A 15,717-nucleotide genomic window follows, 5' to 3' on the forward strand; every position below is an offset into this window, starting at 1 on the left:
TAAAGTGACCTCGGAAAACACCCGAAACAACGCCGTGTTTAAATGGCCTTTAGGGTAGGGGGTATCTCTGCACCCCCCCCAAAAGACGGGATGGCAGGGCTGCGCCGCTTGTTAACCCGCCGGATCGGCAGCCGCGCCCACGAGGGGCCAGCGGTGGGTGTCCTTGACCTGTGACCGGCCTGCCAGGGACAGCTGGTGTGGCCTGTGTTTAATTTATTTATTTCCCAACACAAGACAGGTGGTCACACTTGGAAAAAAAAAAAAGAGAGAGATTTCTGGCCACACAAATGCTCACACGCACCACAGTAATGGACGTCCATTGACTGGAGCATAAATTTGCATCCTGGTAACAATGCACGCACACACACGCACACACAGAGTGGAGTGTGACTCATTAAACGGCCACCCTGATAAATGGCACCAACCCTTCTTTTTCCTGGGTGTTTTTTTCATTTTAACTTACACTACGGCACAAACGGAGTCGCACCACGAGGCGGTCTCAGCGTGCCAGTGGTGGCCGTCCCTGTCCGGGGTGACGCACGCCGCCACCACTCTAACAGCTGCGACCGCGGCCTCCTGAAGTTCCGCTCATCAGCAGTGCTCATCTCAGCTGCATGACTTCACGCTTAAATTTAGCCCTGCACCTCTGCCGGTCCATTTTAGACGTCGCGACTCGGACGCGCGTCCTGCGACTATGAGGCGGGGGGTCCTACGACTATGAGGAGGGGGGTCCTGTTCAAAGGCGCTTTATGTCGTGCCACAAAATCCCCAGCGCACGCACACACGCACACAGTGACTCCTGGGGGCCAAGCTCCTGAGTCATTGGGCCCCCCAGTGCACAGGCAGGCCCCCTCCACGCGGCGTGACCCTCCCAAACGCGCACAGACGACATGTGTCCTCCGCCCGTTGCACAGCTGTCACTCGCCAGCGCTGGTTGGAGCGTATTTATAGGCGTAGGATGACGGCACACGGCGCCTGTCTATCAGGCACAGCTGGTCTACGCGAGAATAGGGAGTGGGAGGGGGGCAAAGCCGTCCAGCGTTAAGCGTGCCTTTACTTTGGTGTTGGGGAGGGGGGGGGTGCGGTGGCATGTGCCAGAGCTGGGGGGAGGCAGCTGGGCTGTGGGGCCTATAACAGTTTCATTTTTAGAAAGATGGGGGGTTAGGTTGCCGAGAGTCTACCCCCCCCTCCCCCCAACAGCTGGCAGCTGTTGTCTCCCATTTTAAGTGCAGCAGGGACAAGGGTCAGAAGCCCACGCGTCTCCCTCTGCTGCCGTTCGGCCGCCTTTGGGCCCAGATGCGCTGCCGCGGAGCCGTCCCGGCCTGCTTGGGGTCTCCCGGCGGGGTCGCCAAAGGCCCCATTTTGGGTCGAATAACCGCTTGTGTGGCGGGTCACCTCCCTTGGCGTCTCCATCCCTGCGTGGGGGTGCACACCGGCAGGACTGAGCTCTGCAGCGGCTCCTGTACACCCTGAGGACGGCGCCCCTTCCCCCATGCGACAGTGGACTATTAAGTCCAGCGTTCACACACTTCCCACTAACAGGGATTCTCCACATCCCTGCATTTAGTGACGTTCTCCCCATGGCCGGAACCCAATAACACTCCATTTAATAAAACGATCAGATTTCTCCATGTGAAGCTAACAGACCAGGAAACAACCGCTGCTTTGTAAAGTGCATGAATTCCAGGCTCCCCGGGACTGCAGCTCAGGTAGATGTGTTTCCCCTTTTCTGGGAGAAACTCTGGAGAACAAAATACACTGGTCCTGAGATAACAATACACACAATACATTGGTCCTGAGATAAGTGAGGAGCACTTTCAGGTAAAACCCCCACCAAGGTAAGCGGACACAGCATGCACACCATTCCTAGGTACCGCACTGCCGACTTTATGATCATTGGTCAGTTTTCCAGCTTTGGAAAGAAGCCTATAAGTTGTATTTGTCAGACTGTATCCAAGCTTAGCGACGGCAAAGCAGATGTCAAAAATGTAAGCATGTAGAAATCGCTGGAGTCATACCTAATGTTTTACAGTTCTGTCGCTTTGCTATAATCACCCTTAACATCTGCAAAACAGTAAGTGCATCTCTCGGAACAATTTGTACAAATTGCACCACACAATGGATCACCTGCAAAAGCCTGTAACTTTCTCAAAATCTGTAGTCCATCCCTCAAAAGTAAATATTTATGTCAATGCACTCGTCAGTGCCACCAGAATGACAAGTCCTTGTGTCATCATTCACGAACAGGACGGTCAAAATTCTTAGCCATGTTGTCAATAGAACAGCGCACTCTGTAAGTGTTTTCTGATGTAAACTATGGCTAAGGTTTTGATGACAAGGATTGAAAATACACAAGGTTGCATTTTTTCTGTATGGTATATAACAGTTTCAACAGTACAACATTACATGTACTGTAACACACCCACAAACACACACATATGCAAACATATATACAATATATACAGGTATATATACACTGTAAGTATGCATACATGTACAGTATGTAACTGTATGAAGGTGTACTATAAAATGCAAGTGGAATATTGTAATATGAAGCATTGCAGTAAGTATACAATATTATAGTACAGTGCACATTGTTGGATTACATACCTGTTGCCTCTATTGAACGATTGAGGACATGGTTGGTCTCCCAACATTCGCTCGTACCCTTTGACAATTGTGGCCCTTATGTCATCAGGAAGGTGCCTCTGATCCTGGCCTCTTCTGCCTCTTCTGCCTCCCTGCCTTTCCGCCGTGCAGCCTCACTCCTCTTCTTATTACCGACTGATGACCCTGTTCGTTTCCTTCTTGTTCTTCCATTGCCAAATTGTACCACTGTCTTGTGCTCTGCCAGTATATGCGTGTCAGCTGAAGGTTCACGAGAGGCGCCTCTGAGCTATTTCAGAGAACTGGTTGATAACTGGTCAATCTAATGCTTTAGACATTCCCCTTTATTGGTGAAAGTCAAGATTCAGCTGATAGCGATTCATCGATTTAGGACACATTTAAATAAAAACTATAACAGAGATATACAGAGAATATGCTTGATGAATTATGACTGGTTCAACCATCTTGCATGTAATGATCTATACAATGAACTAATGACTACATATTTGGGGGGTAAGATCATTCAACAGAGAAGCCAGTGTGATACATTTTTACCAACATGACATGAAAATGTAGGCATCAGCAGATTGGCATTGGCATGACTGTGACAAAGCATTTGCAATTTGACCAAATGAATGCAACGTCATATTTATGATGTGTACAACTCACACGGTGAGGGGGAGGTTGTACAAGTGGTTATGAAAATTTCATTCCTGATCTGAGAAATGTACCAAAGCGACTGAGAAAATTTGTAAAGAAAACTGCTGCTTAGTAATACTTAATATATCCATTAAAAGAACATCACGAAGAGATCCAGTCATATTCATGCTTATTTTCATTTAACTCCAGCAGCCTGCACTTTTAAGGGGTTTAAGAACTGTATTTGAATCTGGAAATAAGACCTGCTACCAACTCATGAGGTCTCAGCGCCCCCTAGTGGCAGTTAAACGTAGGACAGAAACGCACACTGCCGGAAGACAAAACAGGAACTCCAACCCCATCTGCTCTGTTACACACATATGTGATTAAACTGATTACTGACTAATACAAGATTGAAAGATAAGTCAAACCACTACACCCCTCAGTTATTTAAGATTACAAATAGTAATCCATCCAGTGTGCATTTTAAGCTACCACCTGTATAAAATGTTGTCAGAAAATACAGCAAGCCATAAAATCTACACATGCCCACTACACAGTTAGTTCTAAATTAATCAGAATTCACTGCAGTTGTATATACAACATTTATTAAAGCATATGTTACAATACATAAACAGTTCAGTTCAAATAAAACATGCATTAAAAACAGTCAGTCCATAGATCAGAGGTGATACAGGCTTCAATCCCGTGAGACCATCTTCAGTCACGCTGAGCAGTCAAAGCACAGCACTCTGTCATAGCGCTCGCTGTAACTGAGGAGAAGGAGAGATACTGTTTAGGAAACCAGGAGATGCCCAAAAATACACAAGCAGCAGCCCAACTGACTCCCTGCGAGGGGGGGGGGGGGGGGCAAGGGGACTGACACTCACTCCACCACGGTGCAGACGGAGCAGCACACGCCTGAGCAGCCGCTGCAGAGGCGCGTGCACGACGGGCAGGCATGGCGCTCGCACTGCGCGCAGGGTTTCCGCAACGCCGCCATCTTCAGACACACACAGCACACGGCGGACGCCTCTGGAGCACCTGGCCGGCGGCAAGCAGAGGCACGAGCGTCACCGTGACAGTTCAGACAGCAGCCAAAAGTCAACGCGGGAAGTGGTATGGAAAGGAAAGGCTGGAAAAAATAAAATGGCCACTGTGTGTGTGTGTGTGTGTGTGTGTGGTTGGGGGGGCTAGGGTTAGGGTTAGGGTTAGGGTTACCCTCAACTCAAAGAGTGCATGAGCTTATGAGCTTAGAAGATTCGGGTCAAGAAACAGTTAGTTACAAATGCACTGATCTGAAGGCTGATTTCACAACATCAGAAAACTAGTCGTGAAACACTTGTGTCACTCCTGTGCCAGCCAGTCTGGCCTGACCTGCGGCTGCTGTGGTTCTCTTCAGCCGGCCATCCTGTCCAATTAAGGTCTGTCCACGCAGCAGCCCGTGGCTTCCGGCCTGGGCCTCGCCGGGTCCTGCCATCTCCACCTCTGAAGCCTTTCCCTCAGTCTCCAGCTTCCATATCCTGCCCATTACTGCCTTGGTTCCATTAAAGAGCAAGTTCTTAGTTTTTTCTAAGAGATGGGGAGGGGAAAAAAAGGTTTGCCTCCATTGAAAAGGGACACAAATCTGAAACATAAGCATACAATTCCAAAATTCACAACCAGAACCATCTTGGGCAGGTTTCCAGCTTTTAACAGCACCAGACAGACACTATGGAATCTGCCCCCCTCCCCTCATAATTAAAATTAAGACTACAAACTAAAAGTTTCGAACTGTCTTACCATCTTGACAGAATAGGTCAAGCACTCGCTGACAAACGCCTATGTTTACTCGGATCAAAGATTAATATTATGCAGCAGTTGGACACCACATCTGTTCATTAAGAGACCCAAATCCACAGAGCAGTAATGCTGAGCTTTGGCCCCGGAGCCCCCTGGTCTCAAGGGTGTCACGTACTGACGGGCGTCAAATTATTACTTTTTTTTATTTATTTTTTTTTTCTTTATTTTAACAGCCTTAAACACTTAGGTTCGGGACCCACGGCTCTCAATGCAGAAGTATCATACATGCCAGCAGCAGGGTTGCTTACTTTGTCCAGCAGGCTTGGCGTGAGTCTCTCAATTCGGGTCTGCACACACATGCACACGCATTTACATGTATGCAACAGCTTCTTTACCTTGTAAATAGTCTGTAGGGTTTGCAAACTACCCCAACGCTTTTGATGTAGCTAATTTCAGGTTTACAATAAAATAATATATATTTGCCGTAAGATTTCTTGCGCGACCGTGACAGTCTGAAAGTGCAAGTGTCAAACCAGATGCGTGAAAAGCCTTTAAACTAATGCGACAGACTGAGGCCCAACCCTAACTACTAAACAGTTAAAGTCGAGGACCAAACTATTCGGCCGACTGAGTGCACACTTCCTAACGGACTGAAACCTAACTACCCAAGGCTTCCAAACGGCACATATTACCGTTAAGTGGTGTTACTTACCGTATATTTCTTGTCTGTATTTGTTCCCGAAAACTCCGTGATGGTTCAACTCCTTTTGGCCAATGTGAATTTTGTACTGGGAGGAGAAAGTCTCAGCGAAAGGACAGGCTCTTTTGGGCATTTTACCTCTTCGAAACGGCGTCTAAAAGGCAAAATCCGTCCTTATTGATGCGAAAACGTCGAACTCAGCAGGCGGTTATTCGACTGAAAGGTGAAAATATTGACAAACAAGTTCGCACTTTCGCGGGGAAAGAACCTATTAAACTTTGACCCCGATCACGTGATTTGTAGTCTTTGTTTCCAGTCACATGGTCTTGTTTTACATATTATGAATAAGTATAGTTGTACTTTCAAAGTGGATTGGCTTTGATGTTTTATACTAAATTAGGAAATGTCTGAATACTAAATCGCACCTGTTTTACAGTTATTTCTGATTTAACTTACTAAATTGTTAAGATTTGAGTTCCATGAAAAATTCCAATTTTGATTTAAGTTCTGATGTGTTGAAAGCTGGACGGTATAAATATAGTTGTAATTAATATATTAGAACTATGTTTACCTTGTTATTTATTTAATAATTAGGCTGGTTTTATATGCACAACCTCCATGTTTTAGGTTTGAAAAAATGCAAAAGTGGATTACTTGGAACTGCTTACATAGCTTATGTGTGTGTGTGTATGTGTGTAAAAATGTTTGCCACAAAGTACAGCATGCACCTGATTTTATTTCCGCCTTCAGATTTTCTCTGAATCACACTGTTGCACATTCTTGAAGGACCGCGGATGTAACTGACATCTGCTGCAGGGAAGATGGGCTCAGCCATGCAGATATCTTTCAATTATTTGACTACATTATGCAGAAAGTTGTGTTCATGAACTGTGTTATGCTGTGAAACTAATTTTTACATCTCGTTAAAAGCAAACATAAGAGCACAAACATTTGTACCAATTCATACAACAGTAAAATACCAATTAACAACAAAAAAGGTGAATGTCTATATTAAAAGCGCTTTTTGCCACCAAATACTGGCCAATGTTTATTCAAGTCTATAGAATTGGTGTGACATTACATTCAGGATGCCAAAAAAATTACAACCAAAGTGCATTCGAATTTCACTGCAGACACAATGAAAAGGAAATGGCATAATATCAGCCAATATCATCTGGGTGACAGACTTTCCTGAGTACACATATTTAAAAGTCATAGGTAACTGATCTGCAAAATATAAGAGGAGGACAGGGTCAGTCATCGTGGGATGGTGTGTGGTGTTGTGGGTTAGGAGTCTGTACTTGTGTCCGGAAGGCTGTTGGATTAAATCCCTTGTGCAAGTACCCTAACCTGCAAAAACCGCTCCAAGTGCACTGGAAAAATGGCTGGACCTGAACTCTGACCCCAAGCTTTGTTCTCACCTGAACATGCGAGGATGTCTCCTAGAAGAGCAAGGTGGAATATGTGAACATTGAATTTCATTGTATTAGCCACCTGAAGGATGACAATAAATATATTCTTTGGGGTGTGTAAGTACCACCTTCTTAGCATTGATGCTGACTGAGAATCTGTCAGTACTAGTATATCTATGGTGCATATCTTAAAAAGAAAGAAAAATATGAATTGCAAAAATATATTTTTCAGTTGTGAGTTGGCTTCATGCAAAACATCTGACCTCAAAAACCTTGATCTGTATATTGAAAACTTCTTAGTGCAGGACACCAAGTCCAACCCTCCTGTCCAGAGAATATGCCCTGAATCTGTTTGCTAGGACAGGTTTATGAAGCCTAGAGACACACATTTTACAGATGGCTGTTTACAACGAACCATGTGTGTTCATCTATGTTTGTGTGATCCCTGCCTTACGCAAACAAGACAACAGTGTGGCTAAAACAAGATGGTGCATTGTGGGTAAATCCATGTGTTTGACATGCAGAGAAGCTTGGCTCTGCTTCCTAAAACATCTGGATCATGGACTCCCTTGACTTTCCAACACCGACCCACTTAACTGAAAAGAGAACAGACACAAGAGCATGAGGATCGTAGACAACTTCACCTTCAGCACCAAAACAGCCACAAATAAACAAAACGCTTCTCAGTTATGATCATTCTGGCTGGATGATTGCCCCTCATTTCACGGTCCACTTACTGGGGACACCAACTTGGTTCTCCACAAAGCGGATGTAGTTCTGGGCTTTGGGTGGGAGGTCGTCCCACATTCTGGCTGCTGTGGTGTCACTCTTCCAGCCAGGCAGTGTTTCATACTCTACCTCCACTTTGTGCAAGACTTCCATATTTGCTGGAGAAAAATAAACAAGCATAAGACAAAGCAATAAGATACAACTGCAGCTTAGCATGACTCTGGTTCTTGAGGTGCTTTGCCCATGACTCAATTCTTCAATGCTTCTATCGGAGGAAACTGAAATTCTTTGTTTATAATCATTTCTGAATATATGCTGAAGCAGGTCAGACGAATACCTTGCTTAAGAGCAAATCTCAAAGCTTCTCTCAGCCATAAGAAAACATGCTGCTCTTGGGTAATAATTAACAACCTTAATTGTGCGGAAATCAAAGGGAATCTTCAGCTAATGTATCGAGTTAAAATACTGAAAATCGGATATGGTGGGTGGCTCAGATTCATAATCAATTCTGTTTGGTATAGAACTTATTTTTAAATTCTGCCTGTTTTTTTAAACCCATACCTGGGAAATAAGGAATTCTTTTTCCGTTGAGTTTGTAGGCCACGCCCACTTTGATTTCATCCAGCACGTCTAGGATATCCAGCTTTGTCAGTGCAAAACTGTGACAGAAAAGGCCAGAGAACCTCAGGTTCCACAAGAACAACAAAGGCAGAACATTGCAAAACCTCTACTAGAAGGCTGTCCAGTCCTGCCCAGTCCTTCAGAGTGATGTCAATGCAGGTTGCTATCCTCCCTTTTCCAAAGTCACTACAACTAGGCTTCTCTTTGGAATCTGAGGGTTTTAGTTGCATAAAGGAAGCCGAAAGCCCAGAATAACCCACAGCCCTACAGAATGGGGATTAGACCACAAAGGACACAACTGGAGATTTTATCACTTATTCTACACACCAGTAGGTGGGGCTAGAGTATAACTCTTGAGTATAATTCCGGGGTGGGCAATCTTATCAGCAAAGGGCCAGTGTGTGTGCAGGTTTTTGGGATACCCTTTAGGTCAGCTGTTCAAACCCAGGAGTGAGGACTCTTCAATCAGACCTCTAATTAGTAATCTAATTAGGGAGTTGCAGTGAAAACCCGCATACACTGCGGGTCCTTTCTGGATAAGATTGCCCATCCCTGCTTTAGATTATAACTCTGTTCTGCCCTTGTTAGCATGAAACAGAGCCGACAGCTGGGGCCGGCTGCACACTTACGCGGTGAAGCCGTTGATCATGTGGGCGTAGCGGAGGATAACCAGGTCCAGCCACCCACAGCGCCTCTTCCTTCCTGTGGTGACCCCCACCTCGTGCCCCCTGGTCTGAAGGAGCTCACCTATTGCCTACAGGAAGGACAGAGCAGTTCTATCGTTCTAACACTGTCAGAGCACAATTTTATGGTATACTGATATCTATGCTGCTTGAGCTTTAGCGTCAATAGGCATCCCTGACATTAGTGTCTATTTCTCATGCTTATTGATAATAGTTATCCAGTGGAGGCTCTTTGTTGGGCACCTACATTGAGCTGCTCCGTGGGGAAGGCTCCGATGCCTACTCTGGTCGTGTAGGCCTTCACCACGCCGTACACCTCTCCCACGTTCTGAGGGGGAATACCCAGCCCAGTACACACTCCGCCCACGGTGCAGTTTGATGATGTCACAAAGGGGTATGTACCTGAAGACAGGGGAGAGACCAAGGATTTTCATTGTGCCAGCGTGGTTGCATTACTACAATAATACTGAATCCCTTGAGAGATTATGTACCACAAACAATCAGAAAACTCCAGGAGGACACTATCCCCTTCCAAGGGCAGGGGGGCTGCGCCACCTGTTCCACGTTGCATGCCTCAGAGCCCTGACCGACGCACACCGGATGACATCATGGTCTCAGTGGTGGTGTTCCTCCCTCAGTAACAGGAATGGCCTGATGCACTCTCCCCCAGAGGGGCGGAGGTATCTCCTTACCAAAGTCAATGTCAAGCAGGGCAGCATTGGCTCCTTCTACCAGGATCTTCTTTGGAGATCCATGAATAGCTTCGTACATGAAATAGACACCGTCTCTCACCATGGGCCGTATCCTTTCTGCGTATTCCTGTACAGGAAGCAGCACCAACGTGCTAATCAGAGCAGCCCAGTGACTCGGCAGGTTCTGGGCGGCAGGAAAAAATCCACGAAAAGCCCAGGAACAGTGACTCGCATTTCAGTCCTTTTTACACTGCAGCGCTCTTCATATTGCCTTACACTCACCTACACAGCATTCATGGCTTAAAGAGAGTTAGGTTTCGTGTCAGAACCATCTTGTAGGAAAAGCTGTTATTGAAAGCAGCAGCCACCCACCAGAGTTGCAGAAAGTAAAAATCCAGTCCAAGAGCACTCAGAGGTGGCAATTTCAGGTCCAGAAAGTAAAAATCTAGACCATGATTTACTTTCAACCAACCAGTTGAGCATAAAGAGTCACAGTCACAGAGTACTCAACTGGTTGGTTGAAAGTAAATCACGGTCTGGATTTTTACTTTCTGGACCTGAATTTTCTACCTTCGCTACCCACCGAGACACATACACACAAACCTGGAGCTGAGTCTCCTCCACTTACCTTCAGCTTTTTCAGCTGTGCTTCTGCGTCCACCTCCAGCATGGGGAACATGGACTGGTACTGCTGGGCAAGGTTCTTGAACCTGGAGATAAACCACATTTATTCTAACGCCCCAGGAAGAGCTGACGCCATCTGGGAGCAGTGACCCAAGCCACGACCTCCACCTGTGTGCACTGCAGTTCCTGCTATGTACCTGCCGGAGAACTCCTTGAAATCAGCCAGAAGGTCACAGATTCTCAGCCCTGTTCGAGATGCCTTGCTGGAATATGCAGGACCAATGCCTTTCTTAGTGGTGCCAATACTGTTGGAGTGTAAAAACAGGTGTTGTTGTGAAGGACTAACTCAATTATTTCTTTATTCAAGGAAACACACTTCCAAGGAGTATACCCAGAGGCTGACAAACACAACAGCGAAAATCATCAACCTTCTCAGCTGCTTTATAACCATTATTTCATTCAGGCCTAATTTGATGTGCTTACTTCTTCCCTTCCTGTGCTTGTCTCTGGACCTCCTGCAGTCCGTCCACAGCCTGGTGGAAATCAAACACTGTCGAGGGTAGTAACAGACACCATTAACTGTGCTGTAGTTTTGCACAAATGGTCACTGCGCAGTAACTAAGAGGACATACAGAGGACATGCAGATGCTTCCTTCCTACGAGTTGGGTTTGTTTGTTGCCGTCGACAGCCACACATACCGATGTGGGCCCTATCGGAGATGACCAGTCGCTTCTCCCAGCCCTTGAGCCCTGCAAGGGGGGGGGGGGGCAGAATTCAGGGAAGAACAGAATCCTTTAGAGCCTGCTGCTACTATATGGGAAGTAGCTTTCAGGAAGAGAACCAATACTCCCAATACTCCATACCTTTCTTCTCATTTTTGTCCCCTTCTTCGAACAACCCGGGCAGATGTATGACCACTCCGTTACCTGAAAAGGAACCAGAGAAAGAGCTGATAAAAAGCCAAAACGGTAGACATCCTTCAGCAGTCGAAGCGATCTGTCCACATCACCATCTGGAGAGATCTTCCTTTCACCTTCCTGTCTCATAGTCACAGTGGAACCTTTCAAAGGGTCTGAGATTCATGCCACAGTCTTTAAAAATAAGCCTGTTGGCTTAGGGTGGAATCTGGCTATATTTGCTTTCTCACACAGTAAGAAAATGTGCAGATATAGTGGAGAGCGATACGTACCAATGAAGGAAATTGCTTTGGAGTTGATGATCCCACTGGGAAGGAGGTGGAAGTCATACTCCTTGCCATCCACCACCACTGTGTGACCAGCATTGTTGCCACCCTGCAGACAGAGGGGGTGATATGAGATTACTGGAGACTTATTGACTTCACCAAGGACATCAGAACACCTTATGATACTCTCTCTCCTATATGGCAAATGACTGTATTCTGTTCTGGGAACTTACGATGGGTGATTTAGCCAAAGCTCCACATCACTCATTCTATATTCAATCCATTGTGATCACTGTTCCCTTATGGAAAAAGGACCTCAGTCTTTAAAAGTCTTGTGAGTGAAATATGGTCATGTTACTGGTGCCATTAGCAGGGTTCAGTACCATGTATTGAGAGTGAACTGGCAGTGGGGATATGTTTTGGGGGGGGGGGGGGGGGGGGGCGACACCAGACACTGCAGGAGGTTGCAGTGGTGTAGCAACCCCAAATTTATGAGCTTGTTTTTCTCAGCAAGCAAAGCCCAGAAACAGGTTCTGGCCCAACCACCGACCTTGCAGGTCCAGTATCCCACCTATCCCGTTCCTGAAACCAAACCGCTCACGTGCAAATCTCCACCCAGAAGTTCTGCAGAGAGAGCTATTTTAATCGCAGGGCTTGGGGCAGCATGACCACCCCCCCCCCCCCCCGCCCACACGCCATTCCTCAGGGGAAAGGCTCAGACCCCCCGCCTGCCCTTCTCGCGTGTCATGCTTCCCGGGAATGTGACCCGGCTTTCTCCCGGCGGGCAGCGTAAGGAACGCGCCTGCTGTCCGCTGGAGGACGCTTACATAACGGCAGGGTGAACTTACACATCACGCTGCGGATGAGACAGCAGCTTCAGACGACAAAACGATTAGAGCCTCTAACGGGACCAGTTTGGGGTGTTTGCTGTTTAGTGCAAAAGCTCCGGGGAGCATTCTCAATTCTTGTCAGTAGAGGGCGCAAATCTGCCAGATTGTCATTACGTAAATCTAACGCTAAGTTTGTACAGACAAAACAAACAGCACTTTTAAATAGAACCTACTTATTTGAGCTATGCTGAGATTTCGGAGACTTTATGTATGCTAATAAAATGACATGTATCAACAAGTTATGCTTCTGCTGAACTTATATTAATAAAACAGTGATGGGAGAAATGGGCTTTTAAGTATCCAACGTGGAAAAAAACTGTCAAAAAATGACAATGCTTAATAATGCAATTGATCATGGATTCTAAATCCTCATTTCTCTCAAAACCAACATAAAGTATTATTTTACTCCAAATGGAAGTTCAGCATAGTTTTGCTGCTAATCTGAATATCTCCACAAGACTACAAATCCATTGTTAAAGAGAGATAACCATATGTCAAATTTATCCATTAAAATAACATCACTCCACACGTGTGAACAGTCAGCAGTCAACCTCTACTTGTAAAAGCCTGATTATCTTGTTTTAATTCAAACAATGACTTTGATTAACTCAAAACCCAGGGTCCCCGTAATACGGCCAGTGTGTGCTGATTTACAAATAATTAATTGAATAGTTGTTTGAGCTACCAGCCAAATGTTTCTCAAAGCTAGTGCAGTTCAGAGCCTATCTTAGTTGACCAGGGTTGTCAGTATTATTTATATCCAATGCAGACTTTACAAATTAAAAAACATTACATCTCTAAACCTCTATTTTCAGCCAGGCAGCTAGACTGTTTGTTTGTTTATTTATTGTTTGTTTGTTTGTTTGTTTGTTAAGCTGCAAACTGAATGTATCATCAGTAAAGATGGCAATCTGTAAACTCTGCACTTTTAACAGAGCCATATGTAGATGAAGATCGGAAGCTTATCTGAATTTAGTGATTGTCATTGTTGACACACCACAGCACACAGTGCACAACGAAATGTGTTCTCTGCATTTAACCCATATCTGACAATGTGACATAGCAGGAAATCTGTGTGTTTGCAGAGATGCCGTAAGATCTGCCCTTCGCTGATGTGCCTGGTAACAAAAGTAAAAGTGAAAACAAATAAATAAATTCAACCAAGAGACCTGGGGCCTGTTTCACAAAGCAGGATTACTTGCTTAGCCAGATAACTTGCCAGATTTAAGGTAGTCTGGTCTAAATGTAAGTTGATGAAAATAAGGTCTATTTAGCCCAGACTACCTTAAATCTGGCAAGTTATCTGGCTAAGCAAGTAATCCTGCTTTGTGAAACAGACCCCTGAAATGATCAACTGGATAAAATCCTCGGGGCTGTTTCAACAGGACTGGCCAGCAGGGGAAAGACTGGAGGCGCTAAGAATTTTATCTCTATGATAGTCTCCTGTCCTCAGCAATTAGTAACCTTTGCCTGGTTAAACTGAAAGCCCATAATCTATTGCATGACGATGTTCACTGATTACATCACCAATATGGTATCTTGTAAAAACAACATTTCCACAACTGAAGAGTTAATTTCCAAAACGAACTCAGTCGTTTTTGTTGTTGTTGAGATGAGACCACCAATGACCTGAAGTCAGGCTTCTTCATCATGATTTACACTTTTGGGAACCAAAACTCACTCAGTCCTCATTAAACTTTTGTTACATTTTTGGAAATTTGCTCTGCAATTACACTTCCTATACTCCACCCCTCACCACCACCCCCCCAGGGGCCCTGTCCAGAATAAGCGGCTAGGAAGATGGATGGATGGCGACATGCCTACAGATACACAGTTATTGACATCTACCATGAGCAAGTTTGCTGAAACAAAATCCAATCTATTATATGAACCTACAGACTTCACTAAAGATTACCTGCTTGCACAACACTTAACGCCAGTTAAAAGGGTGTTCCTCCCACGCTGTCACCAAACCCTGATATTTTTCAAGAGATGTAAATCCAGCATTGCAAAATGTCCTACAAACATTAAGCCCTCAAAATGAGACAAAGTTTAGGACACTGTGGTCAGCCTGGAGTGTAACTGATACGAAGCAGATTCCTTCAAGGGGGCTTCTGAGCCGGTGACGGCCTTTCAGTCGCTCTAGTTACACCGGACGGTTGTTTGTTATATTTATAGTGACTGGGGTGGTTCTGATGTGACATTTCATGGTGCGGATCTTGAAGCGTCTTTTCCACCCACTGGAAGGAAAAGTTTCCACCGGCTCAATGAAGCCCACGTTGCGCTCTTACATTACTTTATCGACTTCTAATTTTGTTACATATAAATATGCCGTATTTGCAAAGGTAAGAGCAAGTGAATTAGAGCACCTGCTATTCCGCGTTTGCCTCTCTGAGAATGCCTTTATTTACAGAATAGCTGGTCAGATTTTACTAAATAAATCTTATCAACATATATCTTACCATTCGGGACTACGACTGCATAAAGAAACTTTGGAACTGCGGAATAATTTCTAGTTATTTCTAGGAACTGGAAAAGGGAAGGACAGTGTTTCCATTATCTTCCCTGGGTTCTTCAAGTACCTTTGATTACGACGTCACGGATTTTTTTCACGCTTTAACATTTTGCAAATTCAAATTCTAGTTCTCGTTGAGGAACTGCGTATTTTACCTGGCATCGGCATATGATGTCGGCCTCCGTTGCCAACAAGTCGACGACTTTCCCCTTGCCCTCGTCGCCCCATTGCGCACCGAGCACCACAGTCACTTTGTTCACGGCGTCGTTGCGGTTCCGCTTCATTCCTGTTTTTGGGGGATTCGTGTAAGTCTTATGATCGTTCGCCGTCCAGCCGCTCGACATGTTAATGCCAACGCAAATGCAACAGCTGCGCCGAAGGCCCCGAAAGCCCCACCAGTATATAAACTCCGCGCCCAGTGGAACCAAATATGGATCAAGCGGCCGGTGATGTCAGGGGACACGGACGCGCATAGGTCAAATTCACATGGCATAGATGATGGTGACATTTAAAGAGGCGTACGGCTGAATCTGAAGATTCCTTCGCTTCGTATTTATTGCAACTCTCACAATTTTCATATAGCCTCGAGTCCCGGGCTTTTGTTTGGTGTGCATGTTTTATTTCCTTTAGTTATTTGGG

The 15,717-nt window shown here is 45.4% G+C and overlaps 2 protein-coding genes across 3 annotated transcripts; both read right to left on the reverse strand.

Annotated features, from left to right (window-relative positions):
- Positions 1–3,837: 3,837 nt before the first annotated feature.
- Positions 3,838–6,045, reverse strand: siva1 (SIVA1, apoptosis-inducing factor). The gene is made up of 4 exons (XM_023802410.2): positions 5,741–6,045; positions 4,624–4,818; positions 4,137–4,290; positions 3,838–4,019 (listed from the first exon to the last, which is right to left on the reverse strand). The coding sequence occupies exons 1-4, from the start codon at positions 5,859–5,861 to the stop codon at positions 3,971–3,973; spliced, it is 519 nt and encodes a 172-aa protein (XP_023658178.1). The 5' UTR covers positions 5,862–6,045; the 3' UTR covers positions 3,838–3,970.
- A 694-nt stretch (positions 6,046–6,739) lies between these two features.
- On the reverse strand, positions 6,740–15,480 carry adss1 (adenylosuccinate synthase 1). Of its 2 annotated transcripts, XM_023802408.2 has the most exons (13): positions 15,234–15,480; positions 11,680–11,782; positions 11,354–11,416; positions 11,189–11,239; positions 10,973–11,039; positions 10,687–10,794; positions 10,494–10,575; positions 9,866–9,992; positions 9,421–9,575; positions 9,120–9,244; positions 8,431–8,528; positions 7,878–8,027; positions 6,740–7,736 (listed from the first exon to the last, which is right to left on the reverse strand). In XM_023802408.2, exons 1-13 carry the CDS (start codon positions 15,420–15,422, stop codon positions 7,684–7,686), a joined length of 1,371 nt encoding a protein of 456 aa, XP_023658176.1. In that variant the 5' UTR covers positions 15,423–15,480; the 3' UTR covers positions 6,740–7,683. The 2 variants fall into 2 exon arrangements, with proteins under 2 accessions (XP_023658176.1, XP_023658177.2); XM_023802409.2 differs by lacking the exons at positions 11,680–11,782; positions 15,234–15,480 and having other exon boundaries at positions 11,122–11,239.
- Positions 15,481–15,717: the final 237 nt, after the last annotated feature.

This window comes from Paramormyrops kingsleyae, chromosome 14 (genome assembly GCF_048594095.1).
Source record: "Paramormyrops kingsleyae isolate MSU_618 chromosome 14, PKINGS_0.4, whole genome shotgun sequence".
Classification (NCBI taxonomy): Eukaryota; Metazoa; Chordata; class Actinopteri; order Osteoglossiformes; family Mormyridae; genus Paramormyrops; species Paramormyrops kingsleyae.